At 36.1% G+C, this 16380-nt stretch overlaps 1 protein-coding gene across 7 annotated transcripts in view; it reads left to right on the top strand.

Annotated features, from left to right (window-relative positions):
- The window catches only part of GRIA4 (glutamate ionotropic receptor AMPA type subunit 4), a 215581-nt gene that overhangs the window by 157774 nt on the left and 41427 nt on the right, over positions 1-16380 (top strand). For all 7 annotated transcript variants that reach the window (XR_004981264.2, XM_036393816.1, XM_036393727.1 and 4 more), the window contains exons 10-13: positions 1399-1605; positions 7954-8324; positions 9731-9929; positions 14786-15033. Coding sequence is in view for 6 of the 7 variants with exons in the window: in XM_036393816.1 (XP_036249709.1) it covers positions 1399-1605; positions 7954-8324; positions 9731-9929; positions 14786-15033 (1025 nt within the window). In the remaining variant the exon portion in view is untranslated. The remainder of the gene's footprint in view (positions 1-1398; positions 1606-7953; positions 8325-9730; positions 9930-14785; positions 15034-16380) is intronic.

The raw sequence follows: 16380 nt of genomic DNA, 5'->3' as shown, positions 1-16380 counted from the left end.
ACACATGGCCAAAATACTTCCAAAAATCAAGAACTTCTGCAGAGGTCAAGATCTCCCTGCTTTTCTCCCTCTCTCCCTCTAGAAGACCAGTGGTTGAGATCAAGGTGATTTAAGTATGGATAGAAATACAAGAAAAGTGCAGGCTGCTGGTAATAGTCAGCAGTTTTCCTTTGAAGATGCAAACTCTATACAGGCAAAGGCACTCATTGCCCTGCACCCACGTAATACCACCTATCGTCCCTTGTTAGACACCTAATAGAGGTTACAAAATTGTTGTTGCTTACAGATGATGTTCTTGTCGTCTCAGAGGAGCAGGCATTGCTGCACTACATATTTAAATTTATTTTTATTCTTGTGCTAATTATATCTGTAGGAAAGATGGGAATGGGGCAGAATACTACCAAGGTTAGTGTCAAAAGACCAACATTTTCTAGGGATAGCAGAGAGAAAACTTAAGTTGCCAGTATTTTGTGATGTAAATTCAAACAAAGGGTGACCTAAATTACCTCTTATATTAGACAAATATTTCATCTGGAACTGGCTCTGAATATGAATTATGTGAAGTAATTTAAAATACCATCAGAAAGTATAGTTTTACTTCATAATTTCTAAAATCTGAATTCACATAGAGCTAAAAAGAAAATTACCTTGATATCCCAGTTGCATAATGTTCACTATTTTGATAGTATGGTTTATACAGGGAATGCAAGATCCAATCTTCAAGACAGGTTTTACTTGTTCTCAATGGCACTCACTGTCCCAAAATATTTGGTACTTCTTTTTCATACAACATGTAAAGTCACTGTCAACTTAATACCATTCTTGTCCATGCATATCACTGAAGTTCATCCTAAAAAACCTTGCAGAATCTGCACTGTTTATTTTAAAGGAAGGATGCATATTTCTTTGGGAATGTATTTCTGTGTTCTCACTAAAATGTATGTAGCCTCTTAGGAACTATACATTCTAAACCTCAATAAATGAAGCCACTCAGGCTCTGCATCTGAAATTACATAGGCAGTAACCCCGCTATGTTAGAGGATATGCTTACTCACTGAAGTCAGAAGTCTACATTGTACCTTCATGATCTCACAGCCCTTTCCACTGTATAGGCCCAACCTCTATTCATACTTTAAATTTAGCATGTATTGCACTAAGGTCTGTCATTTAAAACAAAGTAAGGTTGATAATTCTTGTGAAATGTATAATCCAAATCAGTGTGAAAAGTATTATCTTGCCAGAAGGATTTCTGTTCATACATTTTAATTTAAACCTGCTAATACTGTCCATGAACTTTTTATAAATTGTGTGTTGTTCAGTCAGCTCATGACATGTTTGGTTTTTTTCAGACTATATTCGGTTCACTTCTCCTTTACAGTTCTACTTCTTTCATTATAGGAAGCCCCATATGTTATGTTCAAGAAAAACCATGATACGTTTGAAGGGAATGACAAGTTTGAAGGATACTGTGTAGATCTGGCATCAGAAATTGCAAAACATATTGGTATCAAGTACAAAATTGCCATTGTTCCTGATGGAAAATATGGAGCAAGGGATCCAGAGACAAAAATCTGGAATGGGATGGTGGGAGAACTTGTTTATGGGGTAAGCATACCAATTTTTGAAGCAGGATTTAATTTATCATAGTATAAGTCATAAAATAGGAAGTATATGTGCATTTTATTTAATCTTGGGGTCACAGAAAAGAAACATAATCTTGTTTCAGGTCTGTGAGTTTTCACTTATTTTCAAGATAAAATTTAATAGTTTCACGCAAGTTCTACAATTACTCAATTAGTTCCTTGAAACATTAGAACATCCATAGTTTGTATATCCCTTAAAAATTCATTAATGTTAGAGACCATCTATTCTTGGCCCACTGTAAAACTTGGTTGGGAAGACTATCACTCATTAATTCATTTTCATGGAATGGTGGACAGATCTTTTTAAAAAGATAGGATTCTTGGTCTAGTTTGAGAAATGAAAAATCCACCATCATATATATTAAACATAGGTAATATACCACTACAGACAAGTACATAATTAGGCAATTCAAAATGAAGACAGACTTTTAAGATGACCATCAATTATAAAATTTAAGATCAAACCTGTTAAGTTTAACAACTGAAAACATTATGGTATAGAGTGCTCTGGAGAAGGATTCTTCAGAATACCATAATAGTTAGCAATTCTGTTGACACATAAAGTTCCAATATTTAAAATAAAATATCTCCAACAGACCTAAATAAATATTTTCAGTATCTGGTGTTACCAAAAGTAGCAAAACTCAGAGCTGAGCTTGCTGATGACTACAGTTGCTAGTATCTGCACTGAGAACAGTTCAGAATTCTTAGAGAAATTTTTAATTTCAGTGTTGGAATAGTAATCCTCAAACTACTCAGATGTCAATATTTCCATGAATTCATAACATGCCTCAACCTCCTCATAAAAAATTCCTGCATACCAGTTGATCCATCCCCATTTTCACAATTCCATTGGTAGTTCAGGACATACATTGCAAAGGCCTCGTGGCTTTTGTAGCAGCTCCATTTCAGTTCCCTGCTGCTAGTTTAGCATAGCTGATAAATTCTCCATTAGCATCAGTTCAAGGGACTCTGCAGAATGAAACAGTCTCTGTGCTGTAGGAGTGTTGGAAATGTTGCCCCAGAATTTCAGTGATCTCCCTTCCCCATTGGAATGGAAAGGTTATATCAGGTTCCCAAAATTCTCCATGTTCTTTGAAGTTCGTGAAGGAGCCAACTTCAATTTTCTCTTTAAAGAATAGAAACACTGAATGTCATCAAGCATGTATATCTACTTCAGTGTCTTGAAAGTAGCTCAATTCTTAAGATAGTAAAAGATAAAGATTTTTCAGAATTATTTTATCAAGTATGGAGGTTATTCCTTTTCTTGCTTTTAATTGCAAGAGCAAACCCATGGACATCAATGGCCAAGCACTGTTTCATACTAGAATGTTTTTTTCAATTATCCAAGAAATGTTACTATTTATGAGAAATCTCTTTTGTTCATAAGTACTGTTTCAGTGGCCTATCATCTAGTTGAAAATTATACAGGAAACTTGATATCACACTTTCATTTTCTGTTTGTATGGGGTATTCTTTTCCTTGTTTTATCTTAAAAAAATTTACCTCATCAATCCTAAATTGCCCTAGAACTAGACTGAAATAAAAAGTGTTGTAAGGAAGCTCACAAGGATGTGCCAATACCTACAGCTTTTAACAGAGCTGAAAGCAGTAAAGTTCACAGGCATGAGGAACCTGTTGCAAATTACCCACATGAAGAAGGCCAGCCCAGAATACAAGACCAACACTTCATTTTTTGTAATGGAAAATAGTGGGGAGGAGGCTTTTTCCAGCTATCTGTTTAGGATGTCTGCAGTCTTTGCAATTCTGGGACTAGGCCCTGGGAATGAGCTGCAGCAAAGCTCTTGGAGCTGCTTTTTTACTGAAGTCAGCTGCTGCCCAGGACATTTGCTCCACTGTCATAAGGCTCCCTGAGGCTGTATCGATCCTGGTGTATCAGTGGCACCAGGGAATGTCGCTGTGCTTCAGAATTCACCTGATTAATCTGCTAAATTTCAAGAATGGTCTCCAGTACATTTTGGGCCCATAATTACTGTCCAAAACAATTCCTGAGCCCAGCTGGACCCTGGGATAGAGCAGACACCTTTCCCTACAAGCAGCTCGAACGAGGCCATGGTTGAGGCTGTGAGGTCGGGTGACTTTGATGGCAGCAACGCGGCCTGTCCAGGGCTGCTGGGCCTTAAGGCCAAGCGCTACACCAGGCATGCTTAATGTACTTCTACAGGTGTAGCTTTAAAGGAAATTGTTCTTTCTGCTACTTACAAAGTTTTCTGCTAAGGATTTCCATGGGGAATCCATCAAGAGCCTCCTCCCTGCAAATTCCTTGAGTCCTTGCCAGACAATTTACAGAGCATCAGGTCCCCAGGCCTAGGAGAAAACAGAAAAATCAGTCAGGCAGAGACTTTGCTGCAAAGCTCTGCTAGAAGAAGAGTACGTTCATCTTCTCTGATAGATCCCCTAATCATAAACACAAATAGTCTGAGTAGTTGGCTTTATTTCAAGCAAGGCTTTTTATTTGCAGCCAGGACTGGGAGGGAATTTGCAACTGAATTAGCAAGTTGACGAGATGATCTGTTTGGGAAACATTTTACAGCTTTTAATTCCCAACCATGTTAATGGATTAACAGACAGTTTTACTCTGGCCCGTGAGATTGGACTCTTTCTGTACAACACAAAAGATTCCTCTGCTCTCTTGCTCTTACCATCACACCCCAAAGCCCCTTGGCCCTATCCTTACTACTGAGAATGGACGTGTGAAAATTTTATCCCATGTTCCTTTAAGACCTGTATGCACCAGAGGTTGTTCTGGTACCTGGACACTCAGGTGCTGCACAGAGCAGGGTAGTCATTTCCTGAACCCCATGGCTGATTTTTCCATCATGTCCCAGAGGAAATATCATATAAAATGCTGTGGAGTACAGTTTTGCTAAGATGGTACAGAATGTCATGGTGGGGATGGTTGCTTCTTTTCCTGTTTTGATTTTAGCACATTATTAAAAACTACGAGGAAATTTTGGTCATTTGTCCCCGATTAATCCACATGCATGCAGTGGTCCATGGGGATTCTATTTGCCTTGATATCTAGCTCACAGAAGAAATGCTGGCTGGGGATGAAATGCCATTAAGCACATGTAACAGGTGTTTCCAAATTCACTAGCAGTCAGCCCCAATTAAATATTCATTCTTCTGACACAGAATGCTTTTCTTTCACTGCTTAACACAAAAGGTCACAACTCATTTCTGTTTGAAATCTCAGAAGCCATGAGCTTCTGAGATTAAAATCTGTTTTTGCATGATTTTTTCTCAGATAGCGTTACAACCTTCACAATACTTGTACCAAGCATAAATTTTATTCACAACATTATAATAATTATATATTCTGGAAAAGAAAATGTCTCTTTCCATCAGAATCAATCTTGTCTCTTTCTATAATATTGGAAGGATCCAGAATGCATCTGTACTTGGTAATGGTGGAGCCTTGATTGAAATGCTGTTACAGAGCAGTTATTTAACTGTGAAGTATCATTAGTCTTTGTCAAAACAGATTTCAGTGGCAACAAAACCATTAATTGTTTTTGCACCATAGTTATATTGTTAATCATTTAAATCCATAATTATATGGTGTATGTTAACTGGGCAAAGCACATAATTATCATGCACAGCTATTTTCATTATTTAGCTTTTGCAATGAAGAGTTTATGTAGACTTTACATGGCACACAATAGTCATACAAAAATAATAATATGATCAGTCTGGGGGGCTGTAGTTTTTTCAATTTTTTTGGCATTTAATTATGACCTAGCTATATATTTTCCTTTTAGATTTCTTGGCATAAAATTGATTTATATAAATTATGAATTATCTGATACTAGATCACTATTGTAAAAAAAATTGGTTCAGTTCCTATTTCTCCTCTTTAACTCCTTCAAGTACTCTAGGCAGCAGTTCTGATCATGTTCAAGTCCTGCATACCCTATTTGAGCATTTAAATTTCATACGATAAATCCTCTCCAGTATTTTACATATAATATGCAATGTACTAAGTAGGTATTCAAAACCACCTCAATTCACACTAACTTGGGGAAGTCACTTTTCCAGCTCACACTGTGAAAACTAACAACCCCCAGGCATCTGTGTTTTAACCCCAGTAGAAACCTGCAGACACAAAAAAAAAAAAGTAGAAAAAACCCTTTTTTAACCCCAGTAGAAATCTGCAGACACAAAAAAACCCTGTTAGCCAACACCTTTGAAGACCACTGACTATGTCTGTCATTTACACTGTGTTAATGAAGATACCACTATATGACAAACACAGAGAGGATTGGCAGGAAGAGATCACAGTTGCCATGAATCTTTTGCTTAATCAAAGGACTCCAGATTAGGCATTCTCAATAATTAAAATTTAGAAATACAAAAGATGTTGACTCTAAAGAAGGAAACAATTCTTCTGGAGAAAAGCTACTTATGAGTAAGATGAAAAAAAATATGCAGAAAAGCCAGTAGCTCAAACCATCCTACTGTCTTTAGACTACAGAAACTGTTTACTTTCTAATTTTCAGGCTAGTTAAAATATTTATATTGATATTGATATTTTTATATTTTAGACATGTTACCCTTCTCATAGAATAGCTGTTTTCATAAAACATCTGTTTCAGCCTGATTTAGATAATCACAACGGATTAAGAAGCCAATTTTTTAAAAAATGCCTTGTCTAACAAAATGTAAATTAAAATTCAGAGAATTAGCAGTGTTATCATGATGTTTACCTGAGACATTAGCACCAGAGGTAATTTCTGATACCTTTGCAAAATTATGATTTCAGATGCATTGCTTAAAATGTAATATCTTTATATAAAATTTTGAGAAGTGTTTACATCACAGCTATTTCAGAATGACAGATATAATCTGATGATTAATATACAGCCATCTTAATACAAATGTGCATTTTTGGGCCATTGAATGAGTCAATTCTTTTGAATTATTTACAATTGCAAAGCTGTCAAAATAGGTTTAATTTTTAACCACCCAATATTGGTTGAAAATTAAATTCAATAAAACATCTATGGCTTGATATGAATTAACACATAAAATAAAAACCACAAATTAATTTAAATGCGTTTACCTGTTTCAAAGTTGTAACATGACAAATAAGCTCCTTTTCAATATTTTCTTTGGCACACGAGCTATTTACATAACACTGGATTAAACTATTTGAGCACATCCTTATTTTTCAGCATGTTTTAACCTCATTGAAACCACAAAGTGTTCACAAAATGCAGTTACTCTCCTGAGCCCATAAGCTGTATAGAAGTCCACACTGGTCACAGAGCACAGGCTCTGCTCTGTGGCTGTACCTAGACACAGCACCACGGTGATGAACAGGACACAGGTTTCAGCAGCTCTTGCATCTGTCCCCCTCTCAAGGTGCATCCTTTGACCCAGGTCCCCACACAATTCCCATCTGAAGCACTGCTGCAGTGACAGCTTTAGTGTAAAAGGCAAGGCTAGGCAAGGAGCAAACCTTAATGTGTAAGCATCCCTAAAGAGAAGAGCAATGCATTAGTTTAGCTCCGATATTTTATGGTGCATACAGACATCATTGTTAGCAGCCATAATCACCTCCATCAATAATGATTCATTCAAGATTGGCATCGTCATCCAAAAAACATGTTAGAAATACATTTTAAAAATATTCCTGACACTAGTGGGAATGGATTCAGTGCACATTTTCCTTTTAGGTCATGATTTGGCACAGCTATTTCCTGTATACTTGCCATTTTTTGCTGTTTAAAACCTAATTCAATCTTATTAGGCTATATGTCCCTTGAGACAGCTCTTTGCAGTTTGGTGAAATAACAGCAACAGTCAATCACTTTTGCAGCCTCATGCCATTTGGAGCTTTCTTGAGTCTATGAACTGCTTTACCTCAAAATATTATTATGTCTTACCAAAATATAACAATTAAAAAGTCTCTATACATTCAGTGACAATAAGGTAATTCTCAGTTTTCATTCTTTCTTGAATTCCTTTATTTAAATCTAAATTAATGCCTAAAATGATCTTCCTATACTGCTGCTCACCTCTATAAGATTTAAGAGTCTACTCCTTACCAGAAAAATTAAGTATTTGTATAATTCTGTAAAATAAAAACCTGCAATGTGTATGTTTTACTGAAATCATATTGAGTAAATGCAGAGTGTGATAGAAAGAAAGAGAAAAATGCTACAAAGAGCATTTAAGCCATGGTGTCCTGCTGATGTTAATAACATACCTTTGGAATTAGCTGCTTACCAAGTGTATAAGCACACATCAATTAATCTATACATCTATATTTCTTTTTTCTTTATAGAAAGCAGAGATTGCTGTTGCGCCTCTGACCATCACTTTGGTACGAGAAGAGGTCATTGATTTTTCTAAGCCTTTTATGAGTTTGGGGATATCCATTATGATCAAAAAGCCCCAGAAATCTAAACCAGGAGTGTTTTCCTTCTTGGACCCTTTGGCGTATGAGATCTGGATGTGCATAGTCTTTGCCTACATTGGTGTCAGTGTGGTCCTGTTCCTAGTTAGCAGGTTTAGTCCATATGAGTGGCACACAGAAGAACCAGAGGATGGGAAAGAAGGACCCAGTGACCAGCCTCCCAATGAGTTTGGCATATTCAACAGCCTCTGGTTTTCCCTGGGTGCCTTTATGCAACAAGGATGTGATATTTCCCCAAGGTTTGTGTCAAATCTTTTTAAATTCTCATTTTGTCTTCAACACTGATGCATAAAACCTTCTTTCATTAATTTTCCTGGCAGTGTTTTGAAGTCCATTCTTCAACCTTTTCTTTTTATTTTTTTTCTTTTTATTTTTTTTCTTTTTATTTTTTAATAGCCATGATAAGAGCAACAGATAATCTAGTTGAAATTTCAGTCATTACTATTATTTTTCCTATGTCAATGTGCATAGACCCCAAACAGCTGTCAGAAACAGCAGGTTCACACAGGGGAAATTCCACTGGGTTGACTTCTGAAGAACTGTGTTCTTGCTAGATTAGTTCCATTGCAACCATGAAATGCACACAGTTGTGCTGAATATCTGCCTTGCATCAAGGAATGTCCCACTTCTGTTTCAAGTTCTACAGTGCTGCTTCACAAATATCCTGTCTGTGAGAGACAATATTTGACTGTTTCTGAGAAGCCACTCTGTGTTGCTTTTAGAGCAACAAAGGACATGCCTCAGATCTACTAGTTCTATAATACATGATTAGTCCTATAATATATGATAATCTAGTAAATGATTAGTCTAATACATGCAGTCCTGAATTTCTCAACATTTATGAAGTTCTGGAACTTTAGTGGGCAGTAACTAAAGCTTTTTAATTAAATATTATGACCAAATCTTTCAAACTTAAAGGCTTCATTTTAGCCATTTGCAGTGAAATTTTGAGTATTCAGCATTGGCCTAATCCTTCTATTATTGAAGTTAGCAATAAAACTGGTACTGATTAAGAGTGGATGTGCCTTGCTCCTCAACAACCTTCTCATCAAATAGCAGGTATTGAAAAGGAAAATACAATTTTTTATTCAACAGAAATGTCTCTTCTATCAAAAAATTCTTGCTTCCTAAAGAAGAAAAATGTGAATATTCAATGAATGATTGCAGTAGCTTGTGGAATTTTTGTGAAGTTTGGGTGACAGGAATATGTTAATCCTAAAACTGACATAATCCATATGCAAAGCCTTTTGCATTTTTTTTTTAAAGAGGAAACTGAGAAAGCTACTTATTTTCAGCTACCATGCTTTACTTTTGTCTCCAAAAAGAGATTACCTACCCAGTATCTTTTGACACTTTTTTCCTATTTTTAGGCATGTCCTTAAATAATAGGAACACTGAGATTACTGTCCAAAAGGATTTAAGCTTCTGTGTATGTGTGATACACATCGGTACAGTGGACTACACTGTAGACATTAAGTTTCTAGAGTAGAAGCATCTATTAATATTTAAAATGCAAATGATCTTCCTCCCATTGATTGTTGCTTAATGACAAATGTTCAGCAATAATGGTGCCTTCACTCTCTCTCTCTCTCACTTTTCGTGGCTCAAGAGACAGGAAAATGTGCATTATCTTATTCATGTTTAGATCCCTCTCAGGTCGCATTGTCGGAGGTGTCTGGTGGTTCTTCACGCTCATCATTATTTCATCCTACACTGCTAACCTCGCTGCTTTCTTGACTGTTGAGAGAATGGTCTCCCCCATAGAGAGTGCAGAAGACCTTGCCAAACAAACTGAAATTGCTTACGGGACACTGGACTCAGGGTCAACCAAAGAGTTCTTCAGAGTAAGTTGGCACGTCCATTAGACCAGCTATCCCTACCAACCACTCTTTTAAGATGCTTGGAAATGTGAAATAATGTGACTTTGCAATTATATGCAGTATGGTTTTGTAACTCCTGAAATGCTTTAGCTACATTTTTACCCCCACAAGACCATTTGTTGGAGTTTTCAGTTTTTTAATCTGTGGAAAGCTTTTTGATCCTGTCAAAAAAAAAAAAAGAGATGCAAAAGAGATGCCCGGGGGGATACTGAAGCAAGTGATAATTAAAGCAGCATTACACTATCGATTCCTGTGAAGCTACAGTACTGAAGTGATGTGCAGCATTGAAAGTCTATGATGGCAAAGTGGAGTCTTGCAGGTTTTGTTTCTGCTTATGGATTTGGCTGTGTGCATTTTGCTTTAGGGTCTTGGGTGGTAGGCAGGAAATGCATTTTTTAATTTGCCGACTTTCAGATGGATAATAAAGAGAAAATTTAACTCGAGGGGATGTGGTTGGAGCATTAGGAAACAGCATAAATAGCCATTCATAAGCCTGTGCTGTCTCTATTGATTACTTCATTGTCATTTGCTTTCCTGCATTAGTGTGGTTGGTATGTAATCCTCATCATTTGCCAGCTGGAAAGCAGGGAGCTTGGACACATCACAGGCAGCACATAATAAACAGTCCTTCCTGCTTTATTTCATGACTCCAGCAGATGAAAGTTAAGCTCAGCTGACCGAAGTGAGTTCAGTGTTTAAACACAGCTCTGAATAAATGCTGTGAGCCAGTAACCATTCCTTGAAAATTGCACAGCTAATTAGGTCATTATTTAGCTGAAATATGAAGATTAAGGGATTTTTAGAGGTCAGGAAGATGGAATGAAAATTTCTTCTAATTGCCTAATTGAAAGGAATTCTGTTAGGTACTCACACGCACCTTCACTGTTTTTAATTTGGCCAAACTGAACTCAGTAAACCATTAAGAAAATTTTCAGTGCCATTTGGAAACTGTAGACAATATCCATTCAAAGACAGTGTCTCAAGTGAAATAACCTTTTTTATTGCAACAACTATCCCCATAGAAGTACTTGTAAATCTGTTCTATTAGCTGCAGAAAGATGATTTATAAGATATAGATTTCACTTAACAAACACACTGATTGGACCTTCACATCATGAAACTGCTCAAGGAGTTCAGTTTAAGCCAGTTTTCTAGATTTCTTCTGTAGACACTGGAGAAAGAAAAGCAGCCCTGTGTATCCTGTGTGAGATGGGTGTGTTGTGCTGAAATAAAGCACACATTTAAGTACCTGCCTCTTTACTTGAACTCTAGAAGGATCCAGCTGAAATGGCTATGGTGCTTGGTACCTCGACTGTTCACTAAAAGGTTTCTAACTACCCCTGTCTTACTATTTTTTTAATGAGTACAGTCCCTCCTACCGATTATTTATATTCACCTATGTTTCGCCCATAAACACACTTTTAGTTCTTTTTGTGGAAAGTTAGATATTTTATTCTTGGAACTCAAGTTTCAGTCCATCCTAAATTGAGGTGGTAACCACAATATATGGGTACAAATAGTTCTTTCTACTAGAACGAAACTGTGATGATACTTAAAAACATAGTGCTGACAGTCAGGCAGATTTATGTAACTTTGCATTTATTAATTTGTTGCATTTTCAAGAGTATCTAGTGCTTGCAAATTTGTTAGGTGATGGTATGCAAAAATTAATTCCCAAAGAAATAGTAAAGAATTAAGGACTGGAATTGTTTTCTTAAGACTTTCAACATACATATACAAGCCATTGTATTGAAGTAATGAGATCAGATATTTTGATGTAGAAACACTATTGGTCATAAAAATTTCATGGTTCTTTTAAATCATTGTGTAAACACAGAAACTCTTTCAATATTTTATGCAAGTTCTCATTTTAAAGAGAAGATACTACGATGGAGTGAAATGTCTACGGTGACAGCCTTTTTTTCACTTCAATCTTAAAGGGCTAAGAGAAAAAAGAAGGAAAATCAATGTTGCTCTTTTTATGTTTTCTTTTCTTTCAAAATACAGAGGGAAACTTTAAAATTAACTACAAATACTAAATACTATTGCATATGCAAAATGTGAAACCTAACAAGAATTTAAACTGTGTTGATCATTTTCTTTAAAATGGTGCAGTTGAGGCCCTGCTTTCAAATTATTTCTAGTCTCACAATATAGTGATTCTTAATGATACTTTATGTACTATTTCTAAAGATATTTTTCACAAAACAGGGAGAAAGATAAAATATCGACAGACAATATTTACATAAAAGCTGTTTTCAAAATACATAAATTAAGACCTAGACTGAAACAATAGTACAAGAAGATTGTGTGCCAAGTCGAACATTTTGTGGGTTTGGAAGCAATTCACTTCTTGGTATTAGAATCATGTGTAACTTTTCTGTCAGTGGCGATTATCTGGCTGAAGATGAGCCTTCAGGACATTTTCTCATCATTTTGTCATTTCTGATCAAAATGTCAGAAACTCTGAACACCTCTTCAGCCTGTTTTATATCTGGATTGAAAGCAGAAAAGGGAAAATAATTTTAAAGCCAACACAAAGAAAAAGAGGAACTTTGATACTGTTAGCTGTTATATACTCCTGTTTTCTGTTTTACATGCAGTCAGAGTTGTATTTTCCAGGCAGACTGCTCAAGAGAGAAAGTAGTTAGCTTTAGCAGTTCTACTCAGAAAAGCCCGAAATTAAACTTATCCCAGCTTGGCTGACTGCAGGGAAAGCTGCAATGTTTTCTCACATGATCATAAAAAATATTTGTTAGTTCATTCTTCAGTTTTCACTCTGAGTTGACATGTAAAAATTGAATGCAAGCAAATAAAAGTTTGGGAGAAGAAAATGTTAGAGAGCAGATACCTTGCTAGACTTTCCATATTTTTCTATTTTCATTGGCAAAGGAGACTAGATGCTAAAACAAAAAAATAATTAAATGCAGCCTTTTTCAATTGATGTAGAGCAGTGTTTCCTGTTACTAATCAAGCTGTTTATGTGCTGCATAAAGTTATTAATGGAAGTGACCTATTATATGGCTCCTTTATAAAGAAATAGATGTAATGGATGTTAAGATGAGAGAAATGTTTGGAAGTGAAGGCAGACAAAGGCAAGAAAATACTCTTGAAATTATGACTGATTTATTACTACACTCTTCCATTTTTTTCTTTCTGTAAATTTAAATCCATGTAATTACATTAGTGTAAAGCAAAAATAATGCATTGGTGGCTTAGTTTATGCTCTGCTCCCAGCCACTATTATGTAAATATAAAATAGCTGTGACTATAGTGAAAAGAAAGGGTGACAAGTCAGGATGTGATTATGGACATACACAGCTGTTGTTGATTCAAATGTTATTATATTTGACAGAATGATAAAATTATGCATACAGACAAACTAAAAAAGGAAAGCATAATTTATGATGTTCTGCTATACGGCATTTTTATTGAACAGTTTTAGTAAAATGCCACTTACTTTCAGGATAGATTTAGGTTCCTTGCAAATTATTTTCTAAGTAATAGTACAGTCATTCAGTAATTGGTAAAAAGAAGTGCTTCAGGGAAATTACTCTCAGATATAGAAAAGGCTCAGTTCCAGGCTTCTTAAAGCCATTTTAAATTTATATAATACTAAGATTATAGGATTTAGTATTTGTTTAAACAATCTAAGGCCCTTTGTTTTGGGGCTTTTGAATAATGAATATTTTCCTGGAGTGCTCAGCACAGTGTAGGAGCAGCCTCATAGACCAAATCTTGCTTAGCTAGAAACTCCTCTTGACTCAGATAAAAGCTGACTTGAGCATTAGGGTAAAAAGTCCTTTTTGGAGCATACATAGGGGAAGACAAGTGCCATCTGTTATTATAAAAACAGTGTGTAGTGTTCAGCTGACACACTGCTGGTTTGCATGTATGTACTCCTACTGCTGGAGGAAGCAAAGGAGTTGTTGGGTGAATCTAATGAGCATGGGAAACTTCTCAGCCTGACAGCATTTCCTTCCTTTCTTTTAGTGGAATTTTTGATTTGCTTTAATTTTTTATGAAGAAGTTTTATTTTTTGCTTAAGTATTTACCTGTAGTCACTCCATGCATTCTCAGACAGGAAAATTTCCAACTAATGCACTCTAAGCCATGAATTGTGTGCATTCTTTGAGAAAGTACATTTCTTACTCAGTTATTGGCAGGATGAGAGTCTTTAAAATAAATCCACTGATATTGCAGTTCTAGAATCATATCTAATTCTTTAAGAAAGATGCTTATGGCATTTTACTTCCTTTAGTATATGCTCCAACTTGCTGTTTCCATCTTTTACTGTGAACCATGTCTTTAAAGATTGTATAGCATTTCTGAATATAGATCAGGTCAGTTCTGAACTCTGAATCATGAAAGCAGAAATCCTTCTTAAGCTACTGTGGTTTTGATGGTAGAAGAAGTAGGTGTCATAGAAATGCTTTAAGATTCAGCTGAGTATTTATGGGGAGATGATTTTACTGTTTCTTTTAAGAGTACAGGCTTATTGTGGACATCTATTTCATATATCATTCCCTAAAACACATTGACTGTGTGAACTTCCTCTATCTAACAGTAAATTCAGCTTTACAGGTTTCTTTTTTGACTGCTAGAGGGTAGCCAAACTCAAAAATTGTATCTGCTACTATAGTATTGATAATTTTCTTTTTTGACTCTTTTAAAATAATGGAATTCAGATGAAACCCTTCTCCAAGATTTTCCCAACCTCAAATGTCTGAAAACTTAAGTATGGTTGATTTTATTTGAGCAGTGCCATTCTGAAACGTTGCAACATTCTTTTGTTCTAACTTGTTTTTGATTTTCCCCAGAGATCAAAAATAGCAGTGTATGAAAAGATGTGGACCTACATGAAATCAGCTGAGCCATCAGTGTTCACTAGGACTACTGCAGAGGGAGTAGCTCGTGTCCGCAAATCCAAGGGCAAGTTTGCCTTCCTGCTGGAGTCCACCATGAATGAATACATTGAGCAACGAAAGCCATGTGACACCATGAAAGTGGGAGGAAATCTGGATTCCAAAGGCTATGGCGTAGCCACACCGAAGGGTTCTCCATTAAGGTGGGTGGAATAGTATAACAATATAAAATGTGTTGTTATAGTATTCCACCTTCCCTGATGTCCCTGATATAGCTCTTTTTGTTTTGTGTGTGAACATGGTATGTTATCTTTATTTTCTTCCATTTCATTTCTTTTTTGATCAACAAAGGTAACCATTTCTAATTGCAATATGGATTGAGCAGCTATAGTTGGCATATGTTTCAAGGCCATATAAAAACCAAACTGGTTGAACACTAGCTACTTGAAGTCAGCCTCAGCCAATAGAATTAACACCAGTTATTCTATTTCATCAGCTTTTTTTCACAGAATTCAACCCTTTATAGCAGTATTATGCTTACATTATCTACATCAGTATCTGCATCAATAATATGCCTACATTTTATGTTTTGTTTATTGATCTCGGCTACTAATTTCTGAGTAAGAAGCTGCTTGTAACATCTTTTTTTCAAATGTCATCACTTGGAGGTAATTAGTCCTTCATTAAAGTACTTTTTTACTAAAGCACCTTCTTATTCAGAAAAAATGTTTGTGTTTCTAGCATTATGCATTTCAGTACTGCCTTCAAACTCACCGGTATTTCTTTTTCATGGTATCAGATACATTCAGTAAAGTAGAAGAGTTTTTGATTCACAGGCAGAACATCATTTGCATTTCATTTAAATTGTCAGGGGACAAAAGTCAGCTTTGTGTTAAAATTGGTGGTGTTTACCATTCTGTTTCTTTAATGTTTAACCCAAACAAAACTTTCATTTTCTAGTGTAGATTTGCCAATTTTCTTGAAAACAAAAAAGCAACTAGGAGTTGAAGGGAGTCTGATAGTGATAAGGTGCACATGGGTGGGGGAAAGGGAATGCTCCACAGAGTGCTCTGCACCCCATTTTTCACGCTTGTGCTCATGAGAAGGAATTACAATGTGAAATAAAGGGGAGGAAGTAGGTTTAAGGGAAGAGTTGCAAGTGCAGGTGTAGCGATGTCTGTGGATGAGGTAACTAAGGACCTATTTGTCTACATCTGTGACTGCAGAGGAGACATCATTGCCACTATGCAGATAACTAGACTCACTCATAACTCATCAGTTTAACCTGCACAGAATGCCATAAACATCAGTAGCTGTAACTGCATACAGGGACGGTGAAAGGAATATCATTAGAATCATTTGCATCCACAGCAAAAGAAGATTTGTATGTGCAGGGGAAAATCAGGACAGCTATTTCAGTGACTGAATATGAATTTTTGGTCCTTCACATTCAGTACCTATCAGATTTAAAAATGGCCACCTTCACTGCTGGGCAAAGTAGAGAGAACATTAAGGAGGTGAGAGAGGGAAAATGACAATGAAAATGTTCA

Source organism: Molothrus ater, chromosome 2 (genome assembly GCF_012460135.2).
Source record: "Molothrus ater isolate BHLD 08-10-18 breed brown headed cowbird chromosome 2, BPBGC_Mater_1.1, whole genome shotgun sequence".
Taxonomy (NCBI): Eukaryota; Metazoa; Chordata; class Aves; order Passeriformes; family Icteridae; genus Molothrus; species Molothrus ater.
The sequence above is the reverse complement of the archived record's forward strand: the minus strand, read 5'-3'. Positions and strand labels throughout refer to the sequence as shown.